The sequence below is a fragment of the Tursiops truncatus genome, chromosome 2 (assembly GCF_011762595.2).
Source record: "Tursiops truncatus isolate mTurTru1 chromosome 2, mTurTru1.mat.Y, whole genome shotgun sequence".
NCBI classification, from domain to species: Eukaryota; Metazoa; Chordata; class Mammalia; order Artiodactyla; family Delphinidae; genus Tursiops; species Tursiops truncatus.
In genome coordinates this window covers 113,417,207-113,441,791 of record NC_047035.1, presented here as the reverse complement: position 1 = coordinate 113,441,791, position 24,585 = coordinate 113,417,207, and the positions used below count along the sequence as shown (strand labels likewise).

General features: G+C 35.6%; 1 protein-coding gene across 11 annotated transcripts in view; it reads left to right on the top strand.

The window, feature by feature from the left end:
- The window catches only part of MYO9A (myosin IXA), a 268,571-nt gene that overhangs the window by 161,803 nt on the left and 82,183 nt on the right, over window positions 1-24,585 (top strand). For 6 of the 11 annotated variants that reach the window (XM_033851931.2, XM_033851933.2, XM_033851929.2 and 3 more), the window contains 9 exons: window positions 3,928-4,050; window positions 11,222-11,302; window positions 13,057-13,167; window positions 14,022-14,144; window positions 16,539-16,688; window positions 17,492-17,811; window positions 18,095-19,699; window positions 22,596-22,695; window positions 23,212-23,427. In XM_033851931.2, coding sequence (XP_033707822.1) covers window positions 3,928-4,050; window positions 11,222-11,302; window positions 13,057-13,167; window positions 14,022-14,144; window positions 16,539-16,688; window positions 17,492-17,811; window positions 18,095-19,699; window positions 22,596-22,695; window positions 23,212-23,427 — 2,829 coding nt within the window. The remainder of the gene's footprint in view (window positions 1-3,927; window positions 4,051-11,221; window positions 11,303-13,056; window positions 13,168-14,021; window positions 14,145-16,538; window positions 16,689-17,491; window positions 17,812-18,094; window positions 19,700-22,595; window positions 22,696-23,211; window positions 23,428-24,585) is intronic. The other 5 variants (XM_033851934.2, XM_019949170.3, XM_033851932.2 and 2 more) reach the window with 4 other exon arrangements.

The window sequence follows — 24,585 nt, the reverse complement described above, 5'->3', positions numbered from 1 at the left end:
GCCGATGCAGGGGACACGGGTTCGTGCCCTGGTCCGGGAAGATCCCACATGCCGCAGAGCGGCTGGGCCCATGAGCCATGGCCGCTGAGCCTGTGCGTCCGGAGCCCGTGTTCCTCAACGGGAGAGGCCACAACAGTGAGAGGCCCGCGTACCGCAAAAAAAAAAAAAATTAAAGTGACAGATCCTATATCCTCATTGACTATGGTCATTTGCTGATTAAGATATTTTGGTTGCGTTAAGTTAGATTTATGTGATGTGGAAGGAAGCAACAGAAGTGTAGATAACCTGAACTTCTTTTCCCTTTTGCTCTTTTGTGAAATCTGCAGCCACTTTCTTACCTTGAGTATGAATCATTATTGTACTCATCCCTACAACTTTTATCACTACTGGAAATAAGATTCAGTCACCTGTATTAAGGGCACCTCATTTTATTGATATAGGTAGGATTTAGAATGCTTTATTTTTATTACAGTTCTGAATAAACACAGGCAAATATTCAACACATATAATCCAACAGCCCTTAGCCTTCTGTTAATATAATTCTGTTTTGATAGTTCTTTCCATTTCTCTCCTAGAGAGTACTTTCCCTCTCATACCTTGAAATCATCACTTCTATTAAATATACCTTTCTAATATGATCTACCTTTGAATTTTCAATCTTTTACTGACAGTTCCCTTGTTGTACATTTCTACTTTGACACCCTGCTCATCTCTCAGACTTGATCCCCAAAGCTATTTTGGTTTGTCACTCCCCTACTGAATTTTTGTAGTCACTCAGGCTCAAACGTTGAAGGTAAGTTTATTGTGCATTTTAGTTGTCTTTAACAACATGAGCAATATCTTCTTAATCTTTGTGGCTACAGCACCTTGCACAGCAAGCAGTAAATAATTGTTTAAAAAAGAATGAACTGACTAATCTTAATAAGCTAAACAATGAAGATGGAATTAAGAAAGGAATAAAGTAGATAATGAACAGAAGACCTAAGAAAGGAATTAACTCCGTATCTGTTTTCTGCTAGATCTTGGGCCCACAGTTCAGTTCTTGGTTTTTGTCACATCATACTGGACTATTGAAGCTCTCCCTTGACTGGATTTATCTCTCTCTTGCCTCCTTAGCCTCCTGTCTTCCACATTGTTCTGCTCCGCCTTGTCTCTCCTTTCTTCCTTGCCCTGTTTTATCTTCTTCATAAATCTTAATAACCCTCAGATTATCATTTATTTTGTAATTTCCTTATAGTCTGTTTCCCTGTACTTGAATGCAATGTATTCCTGGCACTTAGAACAGAATCTGTAGTAATCACTGAATATTTGTTGATAGATCTAATCATGGTGAGTTTTGTGGACAAGAGACTGGTCTCCAGTTGCTGAGGAAACATTGTTCAAAAATCATTACTTGCTAACCATTCGTTCATTTATCCAAACTAATATTTATTGAGTTTGCAGTACCAGACACTGTTTTAGGCATTGGAGGTGCTGAGATAAACAGTCCAGTCAGAGAATCCTTGCTCTCTCATAGTGATTCTTTTAGAGAAAGAGAAAAAAATACATAACTAAACAAAAGATGATTTAGATGATATTATGTGCAAAGAGGAAAATAAAATGACATATTATTGATTTAGATGGGGGCTGCCTTTGGGGTATTTAAGAAAATAGCTTCATGAGAAAGTTTGGGTATTTAAGCTGTAAGTTGAATGCTAAGAAAAATCAAGCAATGTAAAGGTCTAGCTATAGAGTATTCCAAGCAAATGAAAAGGTTAGAAAGACCTTGAGATAAGAATGAATGTGGATTTTTTTTGTTTTTACCTTTCTAATTAAATTCCTTGATGGGAAGGACTTTTTAATAGTTAAAAAAAAAATAGTTACTTGTATTTTTCACAGTTCATCTGACCCTTTTTCACATAGTGACATTTAGTACTTAATTTTACCATTGCTTTAGATATGGTTTATAAAATGCAACCATTTCCGAGGTCTTTTTATCAGAAGTATCTTAAATGTTGGGGGGGGGCAATAATTTTAGGCTTCGGTGATAATTTCATTTTACTTATGGGTAAACCACACAACTCTTCTAATTGAGTCCTGACCAGTATATGAAATTATTTTTTTCTTAATATACAATGAATCTTTTTGTAAGAATTCAAAATTACTAATAAAAATTAAGTATAAACTCTCAAAATTCAATATACACATGTACTATATATATTTACATATATATTATTGTTTTGTGTGGGGTTTTTTGGTCAAGAGTATTTGCAGATATTTTTCCACGTCAGTAAATATAGGTTACAGTATTTTTAGGAGCTGTATAGTATTCAGTTGTGTGAATGAAGCATACTTTATGAAAAAAATTCTGTATAGTTCCTTATTGCTTTTGTTTAGAATTTTTCACTATTTTTTTGAAGTACATTGTCAGAAATAACATTCAGAGCTCTCCTTAGATAAATATGTAGACGTGAAATGGTTTATCAGAAAGATTATAATGATTTGCATTCCTAAGAACAGTGCATAAATATGCCTATTTCATGTATACTGGGTTTTATCAGCCTTTACTATGTTTGCCAATCTGATGTGCAGAAAATCTCCTTAAAAGAAAATGTGTATTTCTTTGATTAAAAGTGAGATTGATTGTCATTATGTTACTTGTCATTTATATTTTGAGAATTGCCTGTTGAAGTCTTCTGCTCATTTATTATCACTGGATGTATTTTTTAAAGGATTTTTTTTACAGTTCTTATATACGGATAATAAGTCTTTGTCATTATTGAAAATATTTTTTCTTAGGTGGAATTGTTGAAATGTATATTGTACTTAATGCCACTTGGAAGTTTTTATTTTTTAATGTTTATCTTGTCAAAATGAATATTTCTTAGTCTTTTAATTTGTCATACTTGTAACTCAATTCTGTGCTTCTCATACAATAAAACTTTTACTACTTTTAAAATAACATATGCAGTTGCACAACTGTATAGATACATTTTTTCCATTGACAAACTCACAGCCATAAATTAGTAGGATTTTAAAAATTGATTAATGATTAGCTAAAAAAAGCTCCAAAATACTTTATTAGTGTCCTGTTTTGTATTCTTTAGTTGCTTTATGTGTAACTTATATCTTATTTTTAAGATTAATAATTAGGACCTCAGGATGCGGGTTGATAGGGACTACATTTTCTTTTTTTCTGTGTACGTGTTCCTGGCTTACCTACAATATAGCCCAGGGATTGAATTTAATTTATTATCTGTGTGAGTCGGGATTCAGTTGCAGATAACTAACAACCATAGATATTGTTAAGTAGAAAGGGACTTTATTCAAAGAGGTGCTTACAGAAGTCATCAGAAGTATTAAAACAACGGAGCAGAACTGACCTCAGCTGTACTCAGAAAGCTAGGAAATGAGGAAGCCACTATCACTGGTGCTGCTTCCAGGCTCATACCACCTGCGGTGTATGTAATCCAGGAATCAAGAAGCTGCTACAACTGTTGGCTTCCGGGCTAAGGTGCTTTTACTAGAGTTGCAGTGACAACACAAATGCCCTGCACTCTGCCTCACAACACTTTAAAAAGTAGTGCCTGGGCACTGGGACCACCGAAAACTTAAGTACTTCTGTGTACATGTTTGCCAGCAGAAATAAGCTAGTAGCCAAAGCCTCTGCCTTAGTTAGACCTTCCCAGTTTCACGTGTGGGAATTGATGAACTTAAATCACATCCAGAACCTGAGATGTAAGAGAGTTTGGGAAATGTAGTTTCTTTTTAGCTGGTAAGCTTCTGTAAGAAAGCAGAAGGAGGGTAAAAATGGACATTGAATATTAATTGCTCATATTCACCACAGTCATTATACGCATGAATCATGAAAACTGGCTTACAATTTTGTTTTTCCTATTCTTAGATTAATTTATATGAAGAATTTGATTTTTTTCCCCTGCTTTTCAGCACTTGCTAGAAGTAAAGTCTTTAAAGCACCTGACAAGACTGACCCTACAGGATCGCATTACCAAGTCTCTTCTTCATTTGCACAAGAAGAAGAAACCTCCCAGCATCAGTGCCCAGTTTCAGGTTGTTTCCTGTTTTACCTTTTTTTCCTTTTATTTTTAACAAAGAGGAATTTGTTTTGTTCAGATTGACATTGTAAGGTCAAAGTGATCTGCAAGATACCTGAATGGGATATGATTCATGTGACTAAAAAGCTATACTATAATGGCCATTTTGGATGGAAGTACCAAAGATGGGGAAAAAATGTCAAGTGCTTTTGTTTTTCATCCTTGTATCTCTGGATAGTGCATATCCCAAAGAGTAATTTATTATTTTCAGTGTGAGGAGAAAAGCATCAGAAAATTGACTGCCCAGATATGGTCACTGTTAACATAATGATGTATATTTCTCCCTATATATTTAAACCTCATGCTACTGCCATCAACATTTAACTCAATGGAATTGTAAGTTTTTTCTTGATTGTTTATTTTAGTTTTGTGTATATAGGAATCCAGTTCCTTTCATTGTAACTGGGCATTTAGGAATAAATATGATCATAATCAATTAACCAAATAACCTCCAGAATAACTTTACAAAATTCTCTTCGAATTCTTCCCATTCTTCTCAAATCATCTCTAACATTCTATTCATTTGCTAGATATTTATGAAAAAGAGCTGAAAATTTTAAAGGAAACAGTGCTTTACATAATTTTACTCTACCTCATGCTTTTATCCCAGAAGTGTCGTTCACTGTTAACTAAAAATTTCTTTATCTGCCGATAGCTATACTTCTATGTTATCACGTTTTTCAATGCTCCTGTTTAATCCAGGATACCTGAATGTAAATTATCTACTAACATATCACTGGATATGATCTTGTTTGATTTATAAGCACAGTTCTTCAAACTGTAGGCTAGAAATGTCATTTTATTTTAGACAATTTTCACGGTAGGCCTAGACAAAAATTTGATTCTATAAAAGCTACTTGGTCAAAGTGCTCTTTAAAAAAAAAACAGCAACAAAAAAAAAACAAGATCGAAGAGCCAAACAACTTATAACTTATTAGGTGCTAATAAAGTTAAAGGAAAGACAATTGAATATATAATGGAAGCTCTGCCATGAATTAAAAAAAAATCCTTCTTAAACCACAATCCTATGGGTTAATGGTATTTGATTATTTAAAAAAAGAGAGAGATGTTGCTTGACCAGACGGGTCTGTCTATACCTCGGTGGTGTCTTCACATCCCAGAGTTTGGGTTTTCACTTCATGGATTTAGAAATGCAAAGATGAATTTACAGGGAACAAAAATATCATGCTGACTGATAAACTATAAACGCTGCTGTAAAACAGTATCAAAGTTTATTAATATACAATGAGAAATAAGAGTCATAGGCAGACTTGTTATAATTTTTAGTTCATGATCACATTTCCTCCTGATTAGCAGATCAAGGTGGGAAGCCAAATTCTGATCAAAAGGTAACGTGGTGAGCTTGGTATCTGAAAAGGAAGCATTAATCTCATAATTATGAAGGGTAGAACCATTAAGCTGTTGTGTCCTTTATTTTGTTACCTTGGATCTTTTACAGGTGCCTGTATACCAAACTCAGACTTTAATCTGAAGAGTACACATTATAGCTACTACAAGAAAACTTAGTTATAATTACAATCCTATCATGTCCCTTAAAATCCCCCAAATTCAGGAATTATGGATATTTTCAAATTAAATTCATGTATTGTGTTTAACATTTGCAAAAAGAGTCATCTTTAATGTTTCTAATACATTGTTAAGTATTATAAAAGTAATGAGTACTATATTCTCCAGATCCTTTACTAAAAATTTATATACATACATTATTTTTCCTCCAATTCTGTGAGATAAATACTGTCATTCTTATTGTACAGGTGAGGAAATTAGAAGTGATGGAGATAGATGGCACCCAGCTGTCTTTGACTTCATACACTTCTTGTGAATGAATATTTACTTTCATCAAAATGGAATCATAGAACTCATGAAGGATTAACCGATACAGGAATTGCCCTTCTGCTATAAACAACTAGAAAACTGGACAAAAGATAAGAATAGAATATTTTTAGATATTAGACAGTAAGCACTGCAGGATTATGATCCCTGAGAAGAGGGAAATTGAGGCAAGTCCCAGGTTACTGCATAAAGGCAATTTGCTATAGCCCAGGGAGAGGGAATCCAAACAAATGCCAAGGTTTTGCTCTGGACCTGCCCTCACAAAGCTTAATAAAAGCAAGTCTTGAAAGAATCAGAGTGATCCTTTATAACTTAACAGCCCCAGGGGAAAATGTCTGTTGCTCTTTAAAGAAATATAACAAAATCCAACAATGTAAAATCACACTAGCATCCAATCTGAAATTATTAGGCATGCAAAGAATCAGGGAAAAAACAACCCATAGCAAGGGAGAAAAAAAATCAATCATTAGAAACAGATCTAGGGACTTCCCTCCTGGTGCAGTGGTGAAGACTCCATGCTCCCAATGCAGGGGGCCGGGGTTCTATCCCTGGTCAGGGAACTAGATCCACATGCATGCTGCAACTAAAAGTTTGCATGCTACAACTAAGGAGCCTGTGAGCCGCAACTAAGGAGCCTGCCTGCTGCAACTAAGACCCAGTGCAACCAAATAAATAAATAAATATTGAAAAATGAAAAAGAAACAGATCTAAAAATGACAGAGATTATGGAAATAGCATTTAGATGAGGATCTCAAAATAGCTATTATAAATCATATAAATATGTCCGAAGAAAAACATGAATAATGATGAGAAGAAAATAGAAGATATGAAAAAGACTCAAATGGAACTTTCAAAGATTAAAAATGTAATATTTGAAAATAAAAATAAGCTAGATGGGATTAACACCTATTTGCCGAAGTAGTGAATTAGAAGTTACATTTACTTTAAAATAAAGTGCAGAGAGAAATAACAAAGATGGAAAAAATGAAAAAAAGCATTAGTAACTTGTGGGAAAATATTAGATCATTGAACATAGGTGTAATTGGCATCGAAGAAGGAAAGTCAAGAGAGGGGGATACAGAAAAAAATTTGAAGAAATAATGACCAAAATATTTCCTTATTTTTATGAATAATATAAGCTCAAAGATCAAAGAATCTCACCAAATCCCAAGCAGAACAAACCTAAAAACACCAATACACATCACATCAAATTGCTAAAGCCAGTTAAAAAGAGAAAATTTTAAAGACAGCCAGAGAAAAAAAGACAACATTTATGTGCCATGAAATGAAGATAAGAATAACAGTAGGTTTCTCATCAGAAACTATGAAAGGCAGAATTCAAGAGTAGTATTCTTAAAAAACTGAAAGGGGGAAAAAAAACCGTCACTCTAAAATTCTGTGCACGTGAGTATTGAAGGTTATATAGAGACTTTTTCAGACAAACAGAAGTTGAGAGAATGCATTGCCAGGAAATCTACATTATAGGAATGTTAAGTTTGGGATAAAAATGATGAGAAAACCATAGATTTTGGATCTATACAAAACACTAAGATTGCCAGAATGATAGAAGTGTAATTAACTATAATAAATACTTTTTCTCTTCTTTTAATTTTTTAGAAAGATAATTGACTATAGAAGAAAAAAATAATAATATATTGTGAGGTAAAAATAAAATGTATGACAAAAGTAGCACAAAAGGGAGGGGCTAAATGTAAGTTTATACTGTTGTGAAGTTTATACTGTTGTAAAGTTACAGCATTACCTGTATACTGTACACTATACAGGTAATGGTGTAGCATTATTTGAAGGCAGACTGTGATATGTTAAAGATGTAAAGTCTTGAGAAATCCTTAAAAAAATAAAAGCTTATCATAGGTAATGAGCTAATAGCAGAACTAAAATGGAATCATAAAATACAGGTGATCCTTGATTGAACTGCAGGGGTCCACTTACACATGGAATATTTTTCAATAGTTACACTACAGTTTTACACGATCAGTGGTTGGTTGAATCTGAGGATTCGAACTCCAGGTAGGGTGGAACCAAGTATACCGGGGGCCAACTTTAAAGTTACATGTGGGTTTTCAACAGCACAGAGGGTCAGTACCCCTAACCCCTGTGTTGTTCAAGCGTAAACTGTATACTCAGTTTTAAAAAGACAGGATAAAAGAAAGAGCAGATTAAACAAATAGAAACAAATAACAAGGTGGTAGACCATATGTATATTTTTCTTATTTCAGTGGTTAGGTAAATAGCCACCCTCACCCTACTCTGGATTATTCTCTTTTGAGACTTTGTCTACTGCCAGCAAATGTTAGTATCCTTTTAGCCACCAGACTGTCAAATTAAGTAGCTAAAGTCTTAAGTTATGAGCGAGATGATACAACTTGATCATAAGGCAAAAACTATGCATTGTTTTTGCATAGAGCTGTATATGAAAGGAGGCCACTTCATAGGTACCATGTGTCTGCTCAGTTAATGCTTTGAAAGGAGTTTTGTGGCTTTCTCTTAGGATAATAGGTCATGCACATGCTGTTGCTGTTATATCTGCTGAAACATGTGGATAAAACTACTGCCCCTCTCTTGGCCTGACAAGACACGCATGCCTCGCTGCTCAGAGACCCACAGATTGCTGGGAAATATATCCACCACTACATCATTAGTCAGTGTAGTCCTTTGCTTGTAGTGGTGGAAATTCTAAGTGTTTCTCTTCCTTGGCTAAGGGTTTTTCTAACTTTGGGTTTTTTGGCAGAAATCTGAGTTCTCTGTGTAAAAGCCCATCGGTTTGAAGAAAATAATCTACTTCTAGTTCTACCTCTGGAACTAAGAATTAAGTCATTACACAAACTCAACCAAGCTGATTTTTATTCTCGAAATATGTATCTATGTATTCTGTTTTCTACAGTAGATACATATTGGTTTTATAGTGAGAGGAAAAGATGTCTAAAGAGGATTATTTTTTTCAAAGGTGGTTTATTTACAGCAGCAGAAAGTGAACCAGTGGTTGCCTGGGACACTGGGCGGGGGCAGTTTTTCACTGCAGATGGGCAGGAGGGGACCTTTTGAGGGGATGCGTGGAAGATTTCTAAATCTGGATTGTAATGATGGTTGCACAATTGTATAAATTTACTAAAAAAATCATTGATCTATGCACTACAATGGATACATTTTTATAGTATGTAAATTGTAATACAATAAAACTGTTAAACACAAACTCACTACTAAGAGAATGAAAGGGCAAGCTACAGGGTATATGCATATACTTGTAATAAAACTGAAAAAAGACCTTATATGTGGAAAATATGAAAAATCACAAATCAGTTCTTGAAAAGACAACCTAATAGAAATGGGCAAAAGTCTTGAACAAGCAAAACTATCTTATATCAAAAGATGTTATCCAAAAGGCCAATAAGCCTATCAAATACATCCTCAATATTATTTATTATTCATCAGGGAAATGAAAATTAAAACTGCCTGTAAGGCAATAACACTACACACTTTCCAGTGTGGCTGAAATAAAAAAGATTGATTATGCAAAGTATTGGCAAGGATGTAGAGCAACCAGAATTTTTATACACTGCTATTTTTATACACTGCTATTGAAATATAAATTGATGCAGGCATTTTGGAAAACAGTTGGAAGACATGTAGAAGATTGTTCATAGCAACTTTATTCCTAACAGCCCAAACTTGAGCAACCAGATATCCATCCTAAACAGATAATTTAACTGTGGTATAGTCATATAATGAATCACTACTATATAGTGCTGAAAATGTACAAGATACAATTGTATGCAACAAATACAAGATAGTACATAGTGTATCTTTCTCTTTATATAAAGTTTAATAGCAGGTAAACTGACTTACCATCTTGGAAGTAAGGATAATGGTTACCCTTGGTTGAGGTGTGGAGGGTGGAGGCAGGTAGCCTATGTACAGTGATCTTGCTAAGTTCAGTGGGATGGAGCACAGAGGGACTTCTAAGGTTCTAATATTTTATTCATTGATTTGGGCTCTGGTTTCAAGAGTGTATTCCCTTTGTGAAAATTCATCATACTGCATATTTATGATTCAAACATTTTATATTTTGTGTATTATATTACAGTAACACACACGAAAAGAACACCTAAAAGTAAGAAAATGTGTATGTTGATGTAATATATATGACAGCAATAACAGGAGTCTGTGTGATTGTAAGGCTTCTAAATTTTACTTGAAATCATAAAATATTGACTCTAAGTATACTGTGCGATTAGGTTAGTATATTGTTATCCGTTGAGCAGACACACACACAAAAAACAATACAAAGAGATGTAGCTGAAAAGCCAATAGATAAATAGAATACTAATAAACAAAATATGTTATCTGACTGTAATTAAACCAGAAATCAATAAAATAAAGATAACAATCCCCAAATATTTGGCAAATTAAAAAGACATCTAAATAAAACATGAGTCAAAGAGGAAGGACAATTTAAAAAATATTTTAAATGGAATGAAAATAAAATATCACAGTTTGTGCAGTGCAGCTAAATCAGTACTCCAAGGTTAATTTATAACATTAAATGCTCTTATTAGAAAAGGAGAAAGGCCTTAAGTCAGTAATCTAAGCTTCTACCCTAAGAAACTAGAAAAAGAAAAACATTAAACCCAAAGCAAGCAGGAGTGAAATGTTAAAGTAGAAATCATCAGTGAGATCGAAAAGAGAAAAATAATAGAGAAAAACCAATGAAATAAAAAAACTGGTTCGTTGAAAATATCAGAAAATTTATAAACCTCCAGTCAGACTAATCTGGAAAAAAGAGGCAAAGCACAAATTATCAGCATCAGGAATGAAAGAGGGAACATCACTACATACTCAAACATTAAAATTGAAGCAGGGGATTACTACCTTCCTTGATACCCTACTGGATGTTTTCCCAAAGTTACTCTGAGACTGCATGAGTTTGAATAAAGTTGTTTCATGAAATGTGAAGAAAGGTAAAAAATTTATTATAGACTTAGATTACTATAAAATATATCTGCAGTATTTACTATTGCCAGTCTGTCAGCTGGTTAAACTGGTTAAATGGTTAAACTGCCATCCTCGTCCTTAACTGGCCTCAGTTTAATCAGTATGGCAGTGTACACAATGTGCTTTTCAGAAACAAACCTATTTCTATGTATACCACTTTTTTTTTGCATATTTTACCAACATTGTTGTTTATATTTATAAACCATTCGTTGCCAGTTTGGAATGAGAGTAAGTGCTAATTATATTGCTTTGTATTGCAGGCCTCATTAAGCAAGCTGATGGAAACACTTGGTCAAGCAGAACCATATTTTGTAAAATGCATTCGCTCTAATGCCGAAAAGGTAAAAATGTCTGTAAATAAGAGCTTCTAGCTCAGCTTACTTCAAACCAAGCTTTAAATTCTAAGAATAAGTGGCGGGGAAGAGCTATCTATAATCTTTGTAAGGAAAACAGTGTTCTATATTTTCTATGAATATCCTTATTTCCTCACTTAGCTGCCTGAAAAGTATTTATATGGACTCAATTTAGCATCTCCTAGAATTTAGCATCTCCTACAGAAGCAAAAAATCTCTTGAAATTCCATCATATAAAAGAATTTTATGCAACTTTTGTTACCCGTACCAAGGTTAATCTCTCTTGTTTAGATATAAGGTATCAGTTATTCTTACAGAACTTGCGTGGCATTTTTCATGTTTAGAGATTCTTGTCTCTTCAAAATAGGGAAGATACTCAACATTCTTGATTTCTTCTTGTTTTATATGACAGTTCCCCTTATTAGAGCTTTGCAAAACATATCTGTTAAGTGTGAACAGTTGTCATCTTTATGTCCATCATAGGAAAAAATAGTTCTAGCCCAAACTGCTAAAATGTCATAGGAATTAGTTTCAGCTTTCTTAATTCTTAATAAGCAGTCTCTAGCTCTGCTAGTTATAAGCTTTGTGATCTTAGATGAGTTACTTAATCTTTCTATGCCTTAAATATTTTCATCTGTGCAACAATATACTGGAATTGTAGGACCAACCTCATAGTGTTTTGTGAATACATATGAGTCAATACCTATAAAGTACTTAGAATGTTCCTGGCCCATACTAAGCACTTAGTAAATGTTAGCCATTCTTCTATAGAGACAAAAGAGGAAACCATTTTATTTACAGTTAAATAGAAGTTTGAGTCCCTGTTATTCTTGCTATGCAAAGCGTTCAATTAATGAAGTATTTAAGGGCACAGAATAAGTACTAAATAAATATTAACTGCTATTATTATTTAACGTAAGTTGCCCACTTGACTTTTTTTTTTTTTTTGACAGCTGGTATGCCCCATCTTTCTGCAGGAAAATATTTAGGATTGCCTTAGTGGATCATTGAAAATAGTATTTAGAGAATAGGGAGAAATATCAGAAGCTCCAAATACAGCCTCTTTTGAATGTCTAAAAATATGCCTATGAGATACGTAGGAGTGACAAAGTGTCATGACTGGTGATGATTGAATGCCTCCCTTTAGCCTCTTCCCTATTGATGCTTATACAATGAGAGATCAATTCTCAGGGATTATAGGAATTTTTTGTTTTTCAATGTGTCATACCAGTATCATCAGCAAAAACTAGGGAAGTAAACTTCTTTTAACCTTGTACTAGTCATACAAGAAGAAATATGTCAGCTCTCAAGTTAACCAAGGCAACTGGAAGAGTGTGGGGTAAGTCGTTTCTGAGTGAGATTGTAGATAAAATCTTACTTAATAAAAATATAGACAGTCTTGACTATGTATAAGTAGGTTAATCTTGTTACAAATTTTATAGTGACTAGACTGTGTGGCCTGTGGGCAACTACATTCCTTTTGAGCTTTGAAGGCCCTCTTCTTCTGCAAGTAGAGAAGCCTGGAAGCTTGTGTCTCTTTTTTCCTTTTGGTCAGGCAGTTAGAACTTTTCTGAAGCTACCAGCTGGGGAGGTAAGATTGTCCCATTACCTCTGCTGTATCTTAACCAGACAGCCTCCAGTCAATTCCTAGATATTCAAAACTTAACTACACTTGTAAGACAAACATTAATTTGGAGATCTATTCTCCTGGGTTAATCTTTTTTCCATTTGCTTTGTTTTAGTTGCCGTTAAGGTTCAGTGATGCCTTGGTACTTAGACAGCTTCGGTATACTGGGATGCTGGAGACAGTTCGAATTCGCCAATCAGGATACAGCTGCAAATATTCTTTCCAGGTTATGCTTTTATAGTGATATTTAAATATATTTGTACATCAAGTAAAGTATTCCTATGCCTTGCTTATTTTTTATTTGGGTCTCACTTGTTGTTTATTTCTCCTGATTCTTCCTTTACATTCTGTCTTTTGTATACAGAATTGAAGAGGGATAGAGAATGACAACAATCTCATTAAGCTTGTGTTGTAATAGAATCCACTACTTGGTTATTCTCATTTGATCTGAATGTTTGTTAATATAAGTTTACTCATAACATGGCAGTTCTTCACACTGATTACGCCAGTAATTGAAATACTTCAATCAGAACTATCTAGTTCAAAAGAAAAGATCCCATTTAATTTTTCCTAAAGTCTTCTCAGCAGGATTTTCTTACATAGGAGGCTGCCAGCAAGGCTCACAACTGTTCTCATCAGCTACTGCTGCTATGGATATAGAAATTATTTTGAAGCTTTTCAGCAGCTGAGCAGGTCTTTACTGTTGAGTGAAAGCTTTATTCTCAGTTGTACCCTGAAATAGCTGTCACCTTTGCTTATTTTTCTGCTAAAAAATTCAGATTTTTGTTAAATAACCTTTTCTTTGGTCTTTAGTACAGCTTTCTCAAAGGGAGAATTAGCTTCTGCCCTTCTTTTCTTCTTTCATTCCCCTTTGATAACAGAATATGTAGGAATCACTATCTCCCCCCACCATTTTACTAATTAACCTTTTGAAATATTTTAAATTAACAAGTAAATTCTTGGTTTCACACTGTTTAAAATAATGAGAAAAAGATCAATAAAAGGACAATTAGCTAATTTAGGATTTTGTTTACATATGATTCTTTTGTGATTTTACAACATTTTCTTTTCGCTTTTCAGGATTTTGTGAGCCATTTCCACGTACTTCTTCCCCGAAATATTATTCCATCCAAATTTAACATTCAGGATTTCTTCAGGAAAATAAATCTTAATCCAGATAATTATCAAGTTGGAAAATCCATGGTAAATATAATATATACAGCTTTTGCCAGATTGAGTGCATTTTTGTATATAAGTAATAATGGCAGTCTTTGCCGAGGAGAATGTTTATAAGAAAGATAGTGTACCAGATTTCATAAGGAAATCAGTTAGGCCAAGATTTTTACTTAATAATATAGTCAGTATTAATCAAGTAGATTATAGCCAATGCTCTAGTGCTGCCTATAATTTTAACTGCTTAAAAAGCATTTCTTCCTAGGTATTGCACTGTAATTATCAACTCAATTTGTCTAAAGTGACCTTATCCAGATTCCCCTACTGTCTTTAACTAATCAACTAGTCTTTTTCTCTGTCACCTTTCTTCTAGTTTCTTAGGCTAGAAACCATAATCATATTTTGGCTTACCCTTCACTTTAATCATTTTACAAAGTTCTGTTTCTGTTTTTTTCCTTATAAATGTTTCTCACATCTCTCCCTTTTTCTCCATTCTTACTGTTTCCATTTTAGTTCTGTTTTGTAGCTCTCACACATTTCTCTTACAGTAAACAGATCCATCATCTAATGCCAGTCTATTTTTATTCCATTTAACTCACTCTACCCATAGTATCAAAATCATCATCTTAATATACTTTATGTCAGCCTCCTGCTCAATAATAATCCCCTTATAATTTCCTCATTAAATCTAAACATCTTTCTCTTTTTCAAGAATCTCCATGTTGTGACTTCACACTGTTTTTTTCTTTTTTTAATAAATTTATTTATTTATTTACTTTTGGCTGCAGTGGGTCTTTGGTGTTGCGTGTGGGCTTTCTCTAGTTGCGGCGAGCAGGGGCTACTCTTTGTTGCGGAGCATGGGCTCTAGGTGCGCGGGCTTCAGTAGTTGTGGCATGTGGGCTCAGTAGTTGTGGCTCGCGGGCTCTAGAGCGCAGGCTCAGTAGTTGTGGCACACAGGCTTAGTTGCTCTGTGGCATGTGGGATCTTCCCAGACCAGGGCTTGAACCCATGTCCCCTGCATTGGCAGGCGGATTCTTAACCACTGTACCACCAGGGAAGCCCCACTTCATGCTATTAATTGTTCCATTGTCCCAGTACATATCTTTATTCTTTTTTTTTTTTTTTTTTTTGCGGTACGTGGGCCTCTCACTGTTTTGGCCTCTCCCGTTGCGGAGCACAGGCTCCGGATGCGCAGGCTCAGTGGCCATGGCTCACGGGCCCAGCCGCTCCGCGGCATGTGGGATCTTCCCAGACCGGGGCACGAACCTGTGCCCCCTGCATCGGCAGGCGGACTCTCAACCACTGTGCCACCAGGGAAGCCCCTATTCATTTTTTTATAAATTTTTTTTTTTACATTTTTAGAAATTTATTTATTTGGCTGCGTTGGGTCTTACTTGCGGCAGGCGGGATCTTCGTTGTGGCACACAGGCTTCTCTCTAGTTGTGGCACATGGGCTCAGTAACTGTGGCACGTGGGCTTAGTTGCACCGTGACATGTGGAATCTTAGTTCCCCGACCAGGGATCCAACCCACATCCCCTGCCTTGGAAGGTGGATTCTTAACCACTGGACCACCAGGGGAGTCCCTGTACCTTTATTCTTATTTCCAACTCCTTGTTTTGCTCAGGTGGAGTCCTCTGTCTCTTGCCCTGAATAGCTTACTGTTTTCCTCTTTGGGTATCTAATATCTATCTGTACTTTCTAAGAATATTTTTTAATTTTTGACAAAAATGGGAAGTGATGGATATGTTAATTAGATTGTGGTAATCATTTCAAAATGTTTATACATACATCAAAACATCACATTGTACACCTTAAATATATACAGTTTTTAATATCTACCTGCTCTTAATGTTGAAGTGTAAATCCTGTTTCCAAAGGGACTATGTCTAAGTTATCTTTGTATCTCCCTAAATTCCTAAAGATTTATAATAGAATGAAGGAGTAAATAAGTAAACTGACGAATAGCTTTGGGCAGCAAGAAGCCTTTGATGCATGCTGGGTTTCAAAAATACTTATCATTATTGGTTTATTCATATTATGATCAAACTTTAAAATCTGTGGTTGTCATCTTTTTTTTCCCCACTCCAACATCCTTGAAAAATATGACATATTAATATTACCAGTACTACATTGGCTCCTAATGGTGAAGTTCCCAAGGGAATAATGTATCACAGTCTCTAGCACTGGGATCTTTGTAGTAATGTTCACCTTTCCAGTTCCCCTTCTGTATTCTAATGCCTCCTTTCCAGTTTGAGAATGACTACTTTGGCTAAGTTGATGGAAATATTTATCAGTACTGCTTGTACCTGTTTGCCACTGTGTCTGTTCTTCTCTAAAAAAGCTTACCATAGGAACGATGATGCATGAAATAAATTTCTCATTTCTTCTTAAGCTGTATGCTTCATCTTTTTTCCTCCTGGTAGGTGTTCCTAAAGGAGCAGGAACGACAACACCTACAAGATCTGCTTCACCAAGAGGTGCTCCGCAGAATCATATTGTTGCAGCGATGGTTCAGGGTCTTGCTGTGTAGGCAGCATTTCCTCCATCTGAGACAGGCATCCGTTATCATCCAGGTAGGAAACAAAAGATTCTTTGCATGAGATTGGCTAGTTTATTTAGCCAGTGTTTTAGTAACTAGAACTGTTTTACTGTGAAACATTTAAGTAAGAATGTAAATTTCTTCAGTGGTGAGAATGTGTCCTACTCATTTGTTAAATGTTCACAGCATCCAACAGATTACCTGGCATATAATAATAGACTTTAATGGTGTTAAATTGAAATTAAATTGAATTTATAGTTATAATGTCTTGCGAGGTATGATTAGGGGCAAAGGAGTTATGTGCCTTAATTTTTGTTGGCAAGTTATTTTTAGTGTTGTGAGTGATATTTGAGAATTATATGTACATTGTTGTTGTTATGTATTCATTTTGGATGAAAGGTATCATATTTTACATTTATCTTTTATTTTCTCCCTCGTTGATTTATATGCTGGCTGTTTTCCACAGGATCTTTACTGTTTGTACAAGAAAATCTTTAATATCTTAATCTTTGCAATGTATACACGATGACGTTAAACCCATTAATATTGGCAAATTGTAGGTGAGAATATAATGTAATTTGTTAAAATTAATTTGTAGGGCATGAAAGCATCAAAAAGTTTTAAATTACTTTAAGTTGTATAATTAACTTCATTGAGGTTATATTATCTAAAATAGTTATTTTAGCCAGGCATATCTGGAAAAGGAAACTTTTTTTACTTTAACCACCCACCATTTAGCTGTTTAGCCACTTAACCTCTAGTTATGACATAAGAAATTTCTGTGAGAATGTGTTATAAGATATGACAACAGTTTTTATTACTTTGTCTTCCCCACAGCGATTCTGGAGGAATTACCTAAATCAGAAGCAAGCCAGAGATGCAGCTGTGCAGCAGGATGCTTTAATTATGGCTAGTGCAGCCACTGTTCTTCAAGCTTCCTGGCGTGCTCACTTACAGAGGCAGCGGTATTTGGAGCTCCGGACTGCAGCCATCGTCATCCAGCAGAAATGGAGGGAGCACTATAGGCGGAGGCACATGGCTGCTATCTGCATACAGGCGAGATGGAAAGGCTACAGGGAAAGTAAGAGGTATCAAGAACAAAGGAACAAAATTATCCTTTTGCAGTCACTATGTAGAGGATTCAGAGCAAGACAAAGGTAATCTTTTTTGCTATAATAATTAACTCCTCACTTGTCAAGTACTTATATGTCTGCTCTAACGTTTGCCTAACTTGAGTTAGAATTGGTTATCTCAGTTTGTCTTCTCCACTAGAAATAGAATTGTGAAATGTGCATCCAAGTTAGTTTAAGAAATACTTAATATTATAAAAAGAAAATTTTTGAGACTTTCCACTTTTTAAAATATTCTCAATAAATGTATTGTCTCCAGTGGTAACCAAGAGATATCTCTAGCCTATTTTTTTTTCCTGTTTTGATATAGATTTAAAGCTTTAAAAGAACAAAGACTAAAAAAAACAAAACTAAAACTTGGATTGGCAAATATCAAGCCATATGGAACTCTGGAAGTTCTCGGTTCAGACCCTTCAGAATGGGAGGATTGTTCATTTGACAACAGAGTAAAAGCCATAGAGGAATGTAAATCTGTGATAGAGAGTAATCGAATTAGTCATGAAAGTTCAAAGGACTGCTTGAACGAGTCCCCAAACAAGCGACAGGAGAGAGCCAGAAGTCAAAGTGGTATGGACTTGCAGGCAGATGTGACTGTAAGAGAGAGACCCAAGTCCTTGGAAGATCTCCACCAGAAAAAAGTGGGTCGGGCCAAAAGAGAAAGTCGGAGAATGAGAGAACTAGAGCAAGCTATATTTAGTTTAGAATTGCTGAAAGTCCGTTCTCTTGGCGGTGTGTCTCCTTCAGAAGAACGTAGGTGGTCTACAGAACTGATGCCTGCGGGCCTTCAGTCTTTACAGGGTACACCGGATAGTGAAAGCTCTCAAGGAAGCTTGGAACTTCTGAGCTGTGAGGAAAGCCAAAAGAGCAAACTAGAGCCTGTAATTCTAGATGAAGGAGATGTGCCGTTCCTGTCACCTAAGATATCTAGCAGTCCAAATTCTGATTCACAGGACAATGCCCTCAGTACCTCAAATGAGACTAACTATACATTGATTCAAAAGAGGGCACCTTCTGACTCAGTGCATTTAAAGAATGGGGCTATGAAGGAAAAACTGGTTTGCAGTTCTGAATCTATTACCTGTAAACCACAGCTGAGAGACTCCTTTATTTCAAATAGTCTGCCTACATTTTTTTATATTCCCCAACAAGACCCACTGAAAACAAGTTCTCAGCTAGATACAAGTGTCCAGAGAAACAAACTATTGGAAAGTGAAGAAACACTTCCATCTCTTACTTTGGATATCAACAGGGAAGCCAGAAAGTACCACTTCCCAGGGGAAAATCAAGTTGTTGCTTCGTTGAATACAGCTTCTTCCAATATTGTGCTTAAGAAGTTAGAAAAGCTAAACACTGAGAAGGAAGAACGGCAAAAGCAATTGCAGCAGCAGAATGAAAAAGAGATGATGGAACAGATTCGCCAGCAAACAGATATTTTAGAAAAGGAGCGTAAAGCCTTTAAGACAATTGAAAAGCCAAGAACTGGGGAGACTTTTCTGGTACCATCTTTCCATCAGTCAAAGCAAAGAATAGAGAGGCCATCCTCTCTTCTCATCCTGAATACCCCAAATAAGGACGAACCCAGTGTAGCTGGGACTCCATCAGTAACTGTAAAAGATGCTGCTCTTGCCCCAAAAGACAGTCCCTCTGCTCACTTACCCTTGAAGGACCGACCTGTCACTCTGTTCTTTGAAAGAAAAGGAGGCCCATGCCAATCTAGTGCTGTTAAGGAATTATCCAAGACAGACAAAATGTCCACCCAACTGAATGTAGCCTGTAAACTCTCTAATAATCGCATTTCAAAAAGAGAACAACTTAGGCCAACTCAGCCTTGTAGCTACAAATCTGATGACCCTTTCAGAGATGGAACTACTAGGGCCATTTTCTTCACGCCAAAGGAAAATATGAGTAGTTCCCTGTAAGTGAAGTCTTTATTTATTTTTATGTATAAGTGGGAAACTTTTTGGAAATTTTCATTAGGGTGCCTTGATCTGCCTCAACTATTTGTATGGGTGCTACTCAAATTAGCCATTTTCTGTGTGTAAAAAAATTTCCTAATTGTTGACTCCACCAGCCACCTGAAATTGGATATAATTATACCCTAGGAGTCTTTGACTAAGCACAGAGAGCAGGGTTTTTGGTTCCTCCCCATTAAGTGAGAAAACATTTGTGAAGGGCTGTACAGTGCCTGGAAACTTAGTAGGCAGTCAGCAATTGCTGGTTGCCCTAGAGCTGTTAGGTGTAGCAGTCCAAGCTTGTTAGTATCAGGCTTTAAAGTTAATGTGCTTTGTCACAGCTGTTGGCCTATTTATGGTCTGCATTAAGTTCTTTGTACCTTTTTTTGGGGGGGGGTGGGAATAAAAACCACATAAAATTTACCATCTTAACCATTTTAAAGTGTACAGTTCACTTGTGTTAACTGTATGCACATTGTTGTGCAACAGATCTCTAGAGCTTTTTCATCTTGCAAAACAAACTCAATTACCCATTGAAAGCAGTTCCCCTTTCCCCCTTACCTCCAGCCCCTGGCAACCACCATTCTACTTTCTGTTTCTAAAAATATGACTACTGTATTTATTTTTGTCTGCGCGCCTTGTGAGATCTTAGTTCCCCAACCAGAGATTGAACCTGGGCCCTTGGCAGTGAAAGGGTGGAGTCCTAATCACTGGACCGCCAGGGAATTCCCTGTGACTACTTTAAATACCTCACATAAGTGGAAGTTCTTTACTCTTTTAGGTTGTCTTAAGTAGTGGTAGCTGTGAGAAAGCATTTCTTAAGTGGTACATAAAAACAAATTTGACAAAATTTAAGATATTTATGTTAAGGCTATGTATACAGTGAATTCTTTCTGTTCTTGTGGGAGAATATCACTGTTTAAATGAAAGGAGGGCTATATCTTAGGGCTAAAAAAGTTAAATTTCATGTTAACTCTGAAAATAACCTTTTCTCATCATAACCTAACTTTTAACTCTGTCAGTCTTTAAAATTACAGATTTTATAGAAACTCTTTGTAAATATGGGCAAGAGATCATTGATATTTTATTTTTCCACTGAGAATTTTTATACAGGAGTGTGAAATGCAGTTGGACTACATGACAACTTGAGATTCTAGTGCTGCGCATTAACCTAGAGATTGCCCAAAAGTTCAGACTCTGTGTAGCATATAAGCCCACCAGAGAATGTTAAAAACATATTATTTTCTGTCATTCTGATTAATTTTAGTTATGTGAGGGGTGTGCATGTGTGTATGTACATAGTTGTTACATCCATGAATCTGTTTTGTAGAAGACTTACAGATTTCAAAAACAATCATCCTTGTGAATTATTCCTTTTATCATTTTGCCAAGATAAAGTCTTACAGCTACTTGACCTAGTTTGCTTTACCTTATTAATATCTATGTATCTTCAAAATGGTTATATATTAGATTGTTTGTGTGAAAGTTTAAGTAAAATTCATACTTCACATCTTCTCTTGTTCTGTAAGTAATACTAGAAACATTAGCATTTTATAGAATCATAAATGTTAGTGTTTCTAAGTTATAATATCTAGTCCAGTTCCCACATATTATAGATGAGGTCACTGGTGCCCGTGGAGGTGAAAGGACTTGTATAAGGTCACATATTTAGAGAAACAGCTGAGACCAGAATTTGAGTTTCCTGTTTAGAAATGAGCATTGGATGTCATGATTAGGAAGTAACATTAGATTAGTGTCCTTTCTATGCCATAGTGGTGATAAGTACATCTTAGTCTTCAGCTGGTTAGTAAGGGAGAACAAAAAAGAAATCATGGAGAAACTTAGAGAAAATGCTGTGAGTTTAAAAGTTAGTTAGGGTGGTCAGGTGCTATCAAAGGTCCTATTAATTGTTTCTCTTTTGGAGAAAAAAATCGAAGGTAAATGGCTCAACTGTGGCAAGAGAGATTTTTAATAACCAAAAGGGTTATTCAGGACAACCTAGGATTGCTGGACTTGATTGTACACTGGTCAGAGGGAGATCTCTGAGAAGCTTTTAGCTATCAGAAAGATTGACATCTAATTAGCTTTGTTTAGGGATTATTGCATAGGGCAAAGGACAAGATAACCTAGGCCTTCATTTATAAAATTAAGTGGAAGATTTTGAATGCAAGGGCAATTACTCTGCCAAATGGTATTTTAAGTTAGTGTCTACTTTAAACCCAGCAGTATGCTAGAAGGTAAGATATGATTTTCAGTGAGTTTACAGTCCTGTTATTGATAAATTTTAAGACTCATGGTTCTGAGTTAATATAGATAATTGGGGCCATAAAAGTACAGGTTCTGTTCAGATTTTCATCAGACACAGACATTCATTTCTACAGAGAATTTAATGAAAAAGCAGTCATATCATGTGGTTATTCAAGCAGAATTAAATTTTCACAGACTAACACTGTATCATCTTTATGGTTTGGGACATACTTCTTTTAGCTTGATAACAATTTCTTATTCTGCCAGTGTTGATTTTATTCTAAAAATTTTAAACTAAGACCACAGATGAAAGCTACAGAGATTTCAGAATGAAAATTTGCTTATCAATAGGACCATCTCAGTATAAAACAAAGTAATGAGGTACTCATCACTGGGTGGCTACTTATCAGGTATTTTATAATGATTAGAGTAAAGGCCCCTTCTTCTGAGACTGATTCTAAAGATTTGGGGATTTGGTATTTTCCCTTTCTCATTATCAAATCCATTTCTTTGACCTGACTTGTTAGACTATATTTCATGCTGTACTTTTAAGACTGCTGCCATGAGATATCTGCTAGGAACTGAAATGTAATCCTGTTGTTTTATCCTAAGTGTCACCAAGGAAGCCTTAAACAGTGGAAATCCTCAACTCCATAAACAAGATGAACCAGCTTGGAAACCTGTGAAGTTAACTGGGCCGGGCCAAAGAGAGGTAAGTATTGACTTTTGTTTTATTTATCTTCTATGCAAAAAAAGGTGCACGCTGTTTTGGAAATTATTATTCTTGTAGGTAGAGCACCTCATCTACTCATTTACTCCCAAGTGTTTATAGAGAAAGGAGCCATGAGTTAAGTCTGTTACACTTAGAGAGGAGTACTTCAGGCAGGGAAGGGTGCCTAAAAATCCAGATTATATTTACAAAGAAGAAGTTGCTGAGGAAAAGAAGGCAATTTATGCAAGTGACTTTGGTGACTCATTATGGCAGTGAAAGATGACTTCCTTGGCTATGGAGAAGAACAGTATAGATTTAGCTTCCATTCTTATTCTTTGTCCAGAGTAATGAATATGGATTGCTTTTGGTTATCGCTGTCACTTCTAGTGGAAAGGGCACAGGGGTGGAGGGGATGTTTCAAGAAATTCATGAGCTCTCTGATGTCTTTCATTGGCATCGTCTCCCAAAAACCAAAACAAAACATTTTTGTGTTATTTGTTTTATCATTTGGTCAAGCAGGTTGCCAGACCGGCCCATAAAAAGAAAGCTCGAATGGCGCGGACGCGCTCCGATTTCTTGACTAGAGGTACTTTTGCCGATGGGGAGGGGGATACAGAGGAAGATGATTACGATGACATTATTGAGCCCCTTCTCTCCCTTGACCAAGCTTCTCACTCTGAGCTAGGGCCTGCACCCGGCCTGGGTCAGGCCTCTCACAGTGACTCCGAAATGGTAATTTTACAGCAATATAAGAAAAATAGGCAACAAGCAAATCTGATGGGAATAGTCTTTGCTAATCTAAAGCTAACCTTCACAGCTTCTTCTCCGTATAACGGTTTGTACATGGGAAACCTCAGTGAATAAAGCAACTAAAGCTAAACCTTAATTTACAAGGACTTGGATAAAGGGCACTTTAACAGTATATGTCAAATCATAAATTAGGCAAAAAATATTAAAGTTATTTAACTTAGCACTAATGTAGGAGTTTTCTGTGTTATATCTTAAAAGGTCTAGAGCAGGGAGGCTCAAAATTTTTTTTTGTAAAGGGCCAGATAGTAAATGTTTTAGACTTTATGGGTTATACAGTCTCTGTTGCAACTGCTTAACTCTGTTACTGTAGAGTGGAAACAGCCATAGGCAATAAGTAAACAAAGGCACATGGCTATGTTCCAATAAAATTATTTACAAAAACAGGCAATGGGGCTGTATTTGACCTGCTGGTCATAGTTTCTTGATCCCTCCATGGTCTAGTGAATTGGGTATATAAAAAATAATCCAGTAGCTTTTAACTGAAATGGTATTCTCTTTTCTTTTCTTTTCGGCTTTAAACTTGCTTCCCCTCTGCATTTTTTAGTAATAGAAAATAAACATGAATTTTTAAAAATTTAATAAGCAATGCCAAAAATGTCTTCCTGGGCCAACCGAGCCAACTAAAAGGCTATAGATAATGTGAATTTGTCTTAATCACAAATTACAACATTGGAGTTATGTTTGAATAAAGCTGCATTAAGAAAATAACTATTATCATATCTCAGCCCAAATTAGGCACATATAGTTTGATAAGTACAAGTGTTTATGGGTATAAAGTGTTTGATTTTGGAATTGTCCTGGAAAATACAATATGAGTACCCTGTATGTCTATTATGTACTAAAACATTATCACTGAGGAGGTGGAATGATATGCATTTTATTTCCGTGCATATCCTTAATTAAGTTGGGTCTCTAATGTTTTTCTTTAGTATCTGTTCATTATGGGAGAAACATTTTAGGATGGTCTTCTTTTGACTCATTAAATATTTTATCTTTGAGCTGTTTTAAAAGCTATTTGATTGTTCCAAAGACCTAGTTAATTAAAATTTTTGCTAAGTTCCAGAATATTCTCATTGTCTT